General features: G+C 32.4%; 1 protein-coding gene across 4 annotated transcripts; it reads right to left on the bottom strand.

The window, feature by feature from the left end:
- Nucleotides 1-1,505: 1,505 nt before the first annotated feature.
- On the bottom strand, nucleotides 1,506-10,710 carry LOC145242212 (uncharacterized). 4 transcript variants are annotated; one of them, XM_080105211.1, is made up of 2 exons: nucleotides 10,506-10,710; nucleotides 1,506-3,204 (listed from the first exon to the last, which is right to left on the bottom strand). In XM_080105211.1, the coding sequence occupies exon 2, from the start codon at nucleotides 2,699-2,701 to the stop codon at nucleotides 1,520-1,522; it is 1,182 nt and encodes a 393-aa protein (XP_079961337.1). In that variant the 5' UTR covers nucleotides 2,702-3,204; nucleotides 10,506-10,710; the 3' UTR covers nucleotides 1,506-1,519. The 4 variants fall into 4 exon arrangements, with proteins under 4 accessions (XP_079961337.1, XP_079961336.1, XP_079961335.1 ...); XM_080105210.1 differs by having other exon boundaries at nucleotides 10,602-10,710; XM_080105209.1 differs by having other exon boundaries at nucleotides 1,506-3,985; nucleotides 10,506-10,696.
- Between the last annotated feature and the right edge of the window lie 827 nt (nucleotides 10,711-11,537).

The raw sequence follows: 11,537 nt of genomic DNA, 5'->3' as shown, positions 1-11,537 counted from the left end.
CGCATCTTTTTTAAACATGGAATACAGAGGTAGATCAGATATAAATGTACGGAAGCTATCCCAGTCAGCCATTTTCTCTACTTTACAATTTTTTCATTTTACTTTTGCTGGAGATGGGGCATCCTACCAGATACTAGACATTCACTTGCGATTTCAAAGATTTTAACTACGAAATCTCTTTAGAATATTAATCATCCCTTCAATGTAATTGTTTGGATTTCTCTAACACTTTATGCATTCTCAGGATGGCACTTTCGGAAAACTTTCTCACCCATACGTAAAACTGTATATTTTCCTATGTTTGAGACATAAGATTTTTTTTAATGGAAACTGTTCCAGACAAAGCATGAAGCCACATGATGTAAGGAGCAAAAAAAACAAAAAAAAAAAACACCCAAAACAAATTTTAAGGTAAAAAAAATCAGCTAACAATGAGTGTAATATGGATTGATTCTGACACAGAAAACAGCAATTTTTATCCCAGAGAAACATTGTTTGTGGAATATGAGAACTAAAGGATAATTTAAGAGAAGCGAGAGTTAGTGGATGATGAAATTAAACTCAAAGTCCATGTTTGACTCTCCTAAATCTAGATCTGGAAAAAACAAAAAAACAAAAAGAAAGCATTTTTATTTTGAAAGGAATTGTGTTTGAAGGCTATATTAGTCTGATTTGTAGGAAACACTGTGGACACAAGTTAGCATATAAAAGAGTAATGACAATATTAGAAATTTTCTTCTAATATTGTAATAAAAAATAGATTTTCTTCTAACATTATAATAAAAAATAAATTTTCTTTTAATATTGTAATAAAAAAATAAATTTGCTTCTAATATTGTAATAAAAAAAAATAAATTTGCTTCTAATATTGTAATAAAAAAATAAATTTGCTTCTAATATTGTAATAAAAAAAAATAAATTTGCTTCTAATATTGTAATAAAAAAATAAATTTTCTTCTAATATTGTAATAAAAAAATAAATTTTCTTCTAATATTGTAATAAAAAATAAATTTTCTTCTAATATTGTAATAAAAAAAAATAAATTTGCTTCTAATATTGTAATAAAAAAATAAATTTGCTTCTAATATTGTAATAAAAAAAATAAATTTGCTTCTAATATTGTAATAAAAAAAATAATAAATTTTCTTCTAATATTGTAATAAAAAAATAAATTTTCTTCTAATATTGTAATAAAAAAAAAACAGACAAAGGAAAGCCTCACCGAACAGTTGTACAGGTTTCTTTTTATTCCCCCTCCCCTCGAAGAATAGATTTCCACCCTGAAGAAGATATATACTCTCGAAAATTAAGGACATTAACATCTACCATCTTGTATAACACATTATGTTAGTAAATAAATGTAATATAATAGAAAATTTCTTCTAATATTGTCATCTTTTATATAATGATGCATGCCCACAGTGTTTCCTATGAACCGCATTGATTTAGCCTTCAAAGACAACTTCTTTCACACTATGCACAATGCTTCAAGCAAACTACAACATCCTTCTAACACTTTTATTGTTCTGAAGGTGGAAGTAGTTTTTCTCCGTGATGTCTTTGAATATGTCGCTTCAGACTGGAACTCTGTGAGAATTGCCAGCTGCACATGTCACATGGAAACGGTTTCTCCCCAGTGTGGGTCCGCATGTGTGTCCGCAGTGTGGCGCTCTGGGAAAATTTCGACCCGCAAACATTGCAGGGGTACGGTCTCTCCCCTGTATGTATGAGCGTATGCTTCCGCAGACTTGAGTACGCAGAGAAGTTTGTGTCGCAGATGTCGCAGCGATAGGGTCTCTCGCCGGTGTGCGTTCGCAGGTGTTCCTTCAGGCTCGACTTCACTGAGAAACTTGACCCACAGATGTCGCAAAGAAATGGTTTTTCTCCAGTATGTGTTCTCATATGAGTCCGCAGGACGGCGTTCTCTGCAAATCTTGCATCACAGATGTTGCAGCGAAACTGCCGTCCCTCTGTGTGCATCTTCATGTGTTTGTTCAAGATAAAGTTGCCTGGAAACCGTAAGCCGCAGATCTCGCAGTGAAATGGTCTTTCACCGCTGTGTCTTCTCGCATGGATTTTAAGTGATGTTTTCGATGAGAAATTTGACCCGCATACGTCGCAGTGAAACGGCTTCTCCCCGGAATGAGTTCGCAGGTGGCTTTTAAGATTGTAACTCTTGGAAAAATTCACACCGCAGATCTCGCATTGGTAAGGCTTTTCATTCGTGTGGGTTTGCTTATGTCGTTTCAGGGCCGATGTGAACGAGAAATTGGCGCCGCAGATATTGCAGCGGAATGGTCGTTCACCCGTGTGGGTTCGGATATGGCTTATCAGCTGCGAGCTGGTCGGGTAACGTGACTTACAAATCTCACATTCGTATGGTTTCTCACCCGTGTGACGCCTCATATGCTGCTTGAGATGCGAGTTATAACGGAATGTTTTCAAGCAGATGCTACACGGAATTGTTTTCGCCTTCTTGGTGGAATCAGAATCAGACTGCATTTCTGCTACTGCTGCCTCATCTTGAGAATCTGCCTTCCTAGCTGCCTCCATTTTCAAAATGTACGGAATGGTTTTCGCCTTCTTGGTGGAATTGGAATCAGATGGCACTTCTGCTGCTGTTGTTGCTGCTGCGTCATCTTGAGAATCCACCTTGCTAGCTGCCTCCATTTTCGAAATGGCTATTAGTAAGACAGTCATAAAAAACGCAGAAAGGAATAATTATGTTTTATCTGGCTTCAAAAAATAACAGTTTGAAGATACATAAAGGAAGATTTATATTTTCAAGAAACCTTTTCTGTTAAACCCTGCATGATATTTTTTTTTTCATGGGTTTGTTCAAACAAACCAATGATTTCAAACATGATAATTGCAATCCTCCCCAATTATACTGATAATAGATTTAGAATCATTATGGTTAAATCACATGGATACACTGAGTAGCACTTATACAGAGAACCACTTGGGTATTCTAAATACTGTCAAACATTCAACCCAGATGTATAAATAGGTACCCGACTTGCTTGGACATGTAACTGGTGACAAACTAGTCCTGTCATAGAGATGGTTCAATCTTTTTGTTCTGTGCAACATGATAAAACTGGGATTACACGTTGGTCCAATAAGCTTTTTATCTTAGAAAGGAGCTGTACATAAGATCTAGAATTACAACCTCTCTCTTTTGCTGTTAGATTTGAACAAATCTGAAATGTAGAAAAGGAAAGAAATATCTCTATTATAAGATGTTAAAGCATTTCATGCTTGTACGTACATAATCACCTTTCACACACATTAAAAAAAAGAAAATGAGATGGTGCAATCAGCAATCTGATGACGTTTCAGAATTTTTGAGATGAGGATTGATATTATTATTCATCAAACTACTGTTCTCATCTTTCTATCCAGTCATGGCTGACAGAACAAGAGCATGCTACCCCCGTGAAGTAAATAAAGGGTTCCGCTCAAAATTTCGTCCAAATTTCTGAGTTCGAACGAAACAGTCCCGAGTTCGACAAGATACACCTGAAGAAGGTCGGAGGTTACATCGACCGATACGTTGTGAAAATCACACTCAAGATGAGGACAGCAGTCTGATGTCGTTAAGGTGAACAATTTCAATTGATTTATTTTAAAACAAATTGTTTTAAAATCTGATTATGTTGTCTCAATGACTAAAACAGCACAATTTTAAATAAATATGTTTTAAAAAAAATGATATTGATTGTTACTGATTTGCAGAATATTTAACACACAATTATTTTTTATGGTAAGAAAAAGAATATAATTGCAGTCAAGATTCGCTGTTAAAGTCAGGTTTCTGCTGTCCAATTGGCTGGATAATTAGACGTAATCAAGCAGATAAGAAAGCTATTTATAACATAAGGATAGGGAGGAAGGCTTTCATATTGTCTGAGAGGAAGATAAGTATTAATCAGAAGGAACCATATCTTGGTTGTCATCATCATCCCATCTGTGGTGCAGAAACTGAAAGGCAAAAACTGCAGACAATCAGATACTATGAATATTTATTGTTTTAAAAATAATTAAATTGCTATAATTTTAAATAAACAAATCTATATATATAAAAATCTAATTCTTGCTGGGGCGCACATGGTTTATTATTTTTTTTTTGTGTGCTATGTAGTTTTAATGCATTTATATTGATCTATAAAAAAAAAAAAAGTTATGTTTTTCATTTTTTTTTTTGGGGGGGGGGTCATACCATGCAAACGGTAAATTTGCAGCAGGTTCGATTATCAGATTCATAGTCAGCGACCTGGAATACCCCTAAAAAAACAAATTAGATGGTCGGTGTTCTGTTGTAGTGTAAGGTAACATTTACTAAAAAGATATCGTGAAAGTTAAATTTAACTTAAAAAAAAAAAAAACAACATGGACGGCGCATTCAACATTATAGCCGAAGCCTATTTGGCAATAAGGTAAGGTTCGATTAAGATTCGATTGTTTTGTTTTTTCCTTTTTTTTTACCGTAAATTGTGAGGTACACTTTTTTTTTGTTTTTTTACATAAGTTCTTTTTATATAAGAAAATATGAATGCTTTTTCTTTAAAGAAATTGTTAGGTGAAATACAGAAAAGTTCCTACCAAGAAAATCATTATTTTTTCAGCCATTCTTACCATGGGGAGGGGATTGTGTTTTGTAAATATTCTGTGCTTTCAATTTTCACATTAGGTTCACCTCCACAATTTTTAACATGAGTAGGTTGGGGGTCTTTATTCCGAAAGCCATTCTTAACATGGGCAGAATGGCAGTATTTATTCCAAAAGCCATTTTTAACATGGGGAAGTTAGGGGTGTTTATTCCAAAAGTCGTTCTTAATATGGGGAGGTTGGGGGAGGGGTTTATTCATGGCTGCCAGTGAATTATAGTGCACAGTACAGATCTTTATATCTCCCAAACTACTTGCCTCTGAAAATTTAAAATGAGATTTTTTTATTCAGCATAGTCGAAAACTTTTAAAAGTAGTCATTTTAAAGAAAATTGTGGAGGTGGACCTAATGTAAAAAAAATACAAAAAAAAAAAAAGATATCGTGAAATTTAAATTTAACTTGGAAAAACCATTTTAAAATAGCGCAGTACCAAAAATAAAAATAGACAGAAAAATCCCCCTCTGGGTTTGTATTTGCACAAAGATTTGAAAAAGTTGTCAACAAAAACAAATATATAACAAGTAAATGTTTTCAAAGGCGAGATAAGTTACTTTTCTACCTAACTGAATAATTTTAGTGTTTTTATTGGGTTTGTATTATTGTACACATAGATTCGAAAAAGTTGTTAAAAAACAAATGTATAAACAAATATTATCAAAGGCAAGATAAGTTACTTTTCTACCAAGCTGGATAATTTATTTAGTGTTTTTATTTAATGTAAAATGTTTATTCGGCTCGAAAAACACAGCGTTTACAGCTATATTTGAAAATTACAAAAGGCGGCAGGCTGTGTTAAACACGTTAAGTTTGGGAAAATGAGTTAAAACTAAAAAACTACACAAAATACTGTTAAAAAAACACCAAATATATATTATATGTCAGCCTATGTCACGGTAACATATATTGAGTGAGTTTCTAACAGTATTTTGTATAGTTTTTTAGTTTTAACACATTTTCACAAACTTAACATGTTCAACACAGTCTGCCGCTATTTGTATTTTTCAAATATACCGATAAACACTGCATGTTTTCGAACCGATTAAACATTTTATATTAAATAAAAACACTAAAACTTTATCCAGTTTGGTAGAAAATTAACTTATCTTGCTTTTGATAACATTTATTTGTTATATATTTATTTTTCGACAACTTTTTCGTATCTGTGTTTAGTAATACAAACCCTCTTTTTTTTAATGTAATGTTTAGTCAGCTCGAAAAACAGTGTTTATCGGTGTATTTGAAAAATACAAATGGTGGCGGACACTGTTGATTACGTTAAGTTTGGGGAAATGAGTTAAAACTAAAAACCTATACAAAATACTGTTAGAAACCCATCGAATATGTCAGCCTATGTCACAGTAACATATATTTGGTGGGTTTCTAACACTGTTTTGTATAGTTTTTTTAGTTTTTTCCCAAACTTAACGTATTCAACAGAGTCCACGACCATTTGTCTTTTTCAAATATATCGATAAACACTGTGTGTTTTTCAAGCCGATTAAACATTTTACACTAAATAAAAACATTAAAAAATTATACAGTTAGGTAGAAACGTAACTTACCTTTGCTTTGCTTTCATTTATTTGTTTTTGGACAACTTTTTCGAATCTATATATAGTATCCCCCTCACCCAAATATTAATTAAAAACTCACATCTTTTAATACAAAAAACAAAAAACAAAAAAACTCGATTTAGCATTTCAACATTTTAGCAACATTCGGCTTAATCCACTGATTGTTGGTTGAGCACAAGCCATGATTGATGGAAACTCCTGATGATCCAGATCAAATTCTGCAAGAGTACCATTTTTTTTCATTTTCGCCTCTTTTTCACTTTTTTTTTTTTTTTATCTTCAAAGTGCACTTTTATACATTTTACAAAGTAAGGTATTAAATTTTTATACATTACTTTGTAAAATTTATAAAAGTGCACTTTGAAGATAAATAAATTTCAAATTGAATCTTGTACCTTTATTTTTAAAGCCTATAGTAAAAACATTTTGTTTAACAATTTTCATGCCCTGGGTGAAATGCTTTTCTAACTTGTATTATATAATGGATGGAATGTAATTTTTATATAGCATTATTTCTTCTTCTTTTTTTTTTTTCAAAACAGATAAATTTCTTTTATGAAAAAAAAAAAAATGTCTTAAGAATTGTAACAGTCACTTTGGATTGTCTTCCCTATCCGTTGATATAATTCTTCCGAAAATGAAAACAAACAAAATATTTCTGTTGAGTTAAAGCACGGCCACCGTGGTTAAAGTGCACTTGTAACCTTTTTTCTGTGTACAATTACCGATCCTTTCACTAGAGAATGTCGTTTTGGGCGGAAATTTAAAAAAAAAAGAAAAGATTTTAAACTTTAAAGCAAGGTGAGGAAATCAGTTTCTTATACAAATTTACCATAAACTGATCTTCCACTTTATGACCAATTATATTTTCTTCATGTACACTTAATGAGTATGACACTAGAGATTTTTTAAAACCAATATTTGAAATTTTTGAATAGGGACACATAAAATGATCATCCCGTTCTTGACAATCACCAACAAATTTTTGAATAGGGACACATAAAATGATCATCCAGTTCTTGGCAATCACCAACAAATTTTTGAATAGGGACACATAAAATGATCATCCAGTTCTTGGCAATCACCAACAAATTTTTGAATAGGGACACATAAAATGATCATCCAGTTCTTGGCAATCACCAACAAATTTTTGAATAGGGACACATAAAATGATCATCCAGTTCTTGGCAATCACCAACAAATTTTTGAATAGGGACACATAAAATGATCATCCAGTTCTTGGCAATCACCAACAAATTTTTGAATAGGGACACATAAAATGATCATCCAGTTCTTGGCAATCACCAACAAATTTTTGAATAGGGACACATAAAATGATCATCCAGTTCTTGGCAATCACCAACAAATTTTTGAATAGGGACACATAAAATGATCATCCAGTTCTTGGCAATCACCAACAAATTTTTGAATAGGGACACATAAAATGATCATCCAGTTCTTGGCAATCACCAACAAATTTTTGAATAGGGACACATAAAATGATCATCCAGTTCTTGGCAATCACCAACAAATTTTTGAATAGGGACACATAAAATGATCATCCAGTTCTTGGCAATCACCAACAAATTTTTGAATAGGGACACATAAAATGATCATCCAGTTCTTGGCAATCACCAACAAATTTTTGAATAGGGACACATAAAATGATCATCCAGTTCTTGGCAATCACCAACAAATTTTTGAATAGGGACACATAAAATGATCATCCAGTTCTTGGCAATCACCAATTTTTGGAAATTTAATGTGGAGAAAAATGTGCAACCATTTTTTTTTTTTTAAATTTCGGCTTTTTTTTTTTTTTTTTTTTTACAATTCCATTACTCATGCAAAGCTGTATGCAAATGATATAATTAATTTTTGGGGGCTCAATTTGTATAATATAGGGAATTCACTACATAACATTAAAAACATTTTTTGTGTGATTTGGAAGCACTTATCCTCTGAATGTATGTGTCATGCCTGTGCCCCTACATTCGAACATCACCAGAAACGATACCCAAACGAACCCTAAATACACAAGTTTGCCCAATGCAACAGAACGTGGCAAATGTGTGTACCACTTAACTTGTATAGTCTCTATGGAAAATATTTCAATCTTTAAAGAAAAACATGTGGAAAAAATATTAAAGGAGAGTAGAAAGCGGATCTTAGGTTTACATTTGGCAGCTTTGTAACTCTCGTTGTCTTTATTTTGTCTTTTAGTCCTCACATTCCATGAGAGAGGTTTCTGACAAAGGGGAAAGAATTGCTGTTTCCTGGGTTGGAATCTATCGATCACACACTTATGCTTGGTTAGTTTTTGGCATTAAAATGATATTTTTTAATGTTTTTTTAAATTAAAAAAAATGTTTTTTTAGCTCCTTACATCAAGTGGCTTCATGCCTTGCCACAGCGTGCAGCGATTTCCATGGAGGAGGGAAGTGGTTGAATTAGTGATGGTTGGAAAGCAGGTGATCATTTTACATTAAATTCATATAGGAAAATGATCCACCACTCTAAAATCTAAAATATTTGATACAAATTTAAAAGAATTTCCTTTTCAAAATATTTGATACAAATTTAAAAGAATTTCCTTTTCAACAGATTCGTGATGCAATTCGTTAATTCACCTTGGTAAAAAGGTTTGTTAATTGTGACCCGTGTAATAAAAAAATAAATAATGAATAAACGAATAAAATTTACTTTTTTTAACATTTGGTTACATTTCTATTTACAATGTCGATGACGCTAAAGTGGATGATCAATTTAAATTCATACAGAAAACTGATCCCCTCTCTAAAATTTAAAATAATCAGAAATAGACTTGTCTTTTTTCTGTTGTTCTTGGCCTTCGGGTCGGGATCAAAGTGTAGTATCTGTTCTGCAGATGCTGCACTTAAGATAATTTGTACCAGTCAATGGAGGGGAAACCCTCTATACTGGGACAATTATTATTTTTGGTCACAACCAGAGTGCCCCCTTTTTACCTTACTTTTAGGGGAGCTGGTTTCCCCCACATTAAAAAACGGCCTTGTGCCTAATTTGCTTTGGTGGGAAAGCAAATAAATAAATAAATAAAGACAGGGATTTTCTAGTGACATGTTTTATACAGAAAAAGAAAAAAAATGATGATAGTTATGAAGTGAGTGATATCACTGATCAGCTCACGTTAAATGTATATAAGAAATTGACCCCCCCTTCCTTTAAAATCTAAAACATAAAAAAAAAAAAAATCCGGGAACTCTTTAACGACATGATAGATGATTATTGTATACAGAAAAAAGTAAGTTAAGTCTGTTTAAAAAAAAGGGGGGGGGTAATTTGAAATCTTAACTCATTGTTCTAAGGGAAATAACTCTATTTTACTAAAGTAGTTGGAAAAAGTCATTTTTTCCTATAATTCCTTGAATGTTTTGTATAAGAAAAATTACAATATTGTTGCATTTTACATTTTTTTATGTTATTAATGTTATAAAATTAAAAACTTTGTTACATTAAATGAAGTAGTTGAAAAAAAAAGATCATTTTTTCTTACATTTTTTAGTAAGATAGAGTTACCTCCCTTAAACAATGAGTTAAGATTCCGAATTGTCAAAAAATGAAAACAAATAGTGATGGTAGATAACGAACAAGTGCCTCTACTTTTTTTAGGAGATTACAAGTGGTCAATTGCTGCCACTCTGACTTAGAATAAGTGATAACTTTAGTTAACAGTCATAAAAAGTGAAAAGTGATCTATTCTAGATTCTAAAGTATTGTGTGTGTGTGTGTGTGTGTGTGTGTGTGTGTGTGTGTGTGTGTGGAAAGAGCGGTCTAATTCTGTCGAGTTTATGAAAAATCTTTTAAAAAGATTTTCACGCTTAATAATCACACAAAATTACCGCTAAAAAATAAAAATAAAAACTGACCAAAACGTCCAAGTTTCGATTAGTCTGTTGACAGATGTTCTCCAGTATTTGGAACTTAAATAAATAAAAATTACATAAAACAAAATCAAATTTATTAATTCATTATTAATTCGTTTAATTTATTAAGTTTGTTTAAGTGGGTACAAAAATTAAAAATAAATAAAACGGCACAGTTTACGGACCGTGCGGAAATAATAACGCTATGATTTAGAAACCTATTCTTAACATGGGGAGGGTGGCTTTGTTAGCTACTCTATATTTTTCACATAAAATAATTAAAAGATACCTTAAAAATGAATTTAACTTGAAAATCAAAAAATAGCACGGTCAGTATTTTTAATTCAACTTACCTCACTATTTTTTCCATATTTAATTTGGTCTTCAGATATAAATTGACTTTACAGCAAAAATGATAAATTTATATAAAATTTAAGCGAATGGTTTACCTGTAAAAGAACAAGAATATATAAACACGTTTCTTCTCGCAATCAATCGTTGACAATGAAGACAAACAAAATAAACAAAATTCACTTTACAAAACAAATCAAATTCGGTGATACAAAAAATCAGTCCCGTATATTAAATTAGGCCGGGTTGCTTTGTTTCATGTTTCGTTTTCAATTTAAAGTATCCATCGTTCTTTGACTAGGAACAAAGTTTAGAATCTGTTCTGATGTGTCACTTTATCTCTTCTGTACTCGGTCAGTGAAGGAGAGATCCTTCTTGACTAAGGCAATTTGATATATCCAAAGGAGTTATAATTCAGTAGTGAACACACAGGAACACAAGCTACGTTTCTTGGTTTCGATAATTTAGGATAAAATATTTATCTATAAAATGTTTGATATAAAAAAATTCTTTCCTTATTCATATTGTTTGTATGCTGCTTAAAAATAGTACTTGTCCTCTGCATATTTTTTACACGAACATTATGCCCTAATTTTTTTTTTTATAGTAGCTTGGGTTTTTGTCCGAATCCAGAATGCATTTTTTTAGAGAGCTAAATTGTCCCCACATTAAAAATCGACCTTGTGTCTAACTCTGCTTTTGTGGGTAGGCAACTATATAGACAAAGACATGCAGAAGTGCTTTGAAAGTCTGAGACGCTTCTATAACCTCTGGGACATCCGTGTGTATCAGCCTCAGCGTGAGTTGTCTCTCCAACCCCAGAGAGCACCCTGGCAATCAGGTCTATCTGAGGCCTCTCCAGCCTCTGAAATGTCTTTGACGGCCAGGCTCTCCTGAGTCACCTCTTCACTAGCAAAGATGATGTGCTGGCTAATTCGTAAAGTCATTCCTATAAACACTAAAAAGCAAATGTTTCTTAATGCTTACCCCTTTACTTCGTTTGAATTCACTTTCTTCCACACTTCCAAAAGGAT

The sequence above is a fragment of the Euprymna scolopes genome, chromosome 21 (genome assembly GCF_053919585.1).
Source record: "Euprymna scolopes isolate OS-2025 chromosome 21, ASM5391958v1, whole genome shotgun sequence".
NCBI lineage: Eukaryota > Metazoa > Mollusca > Cephalopoda > Sepiida > Sepiolidae > Euprymna > Euprymna scolopes.
This window is presented reverse-complemented; position numbering and strand designations above follow the sequence as displayed.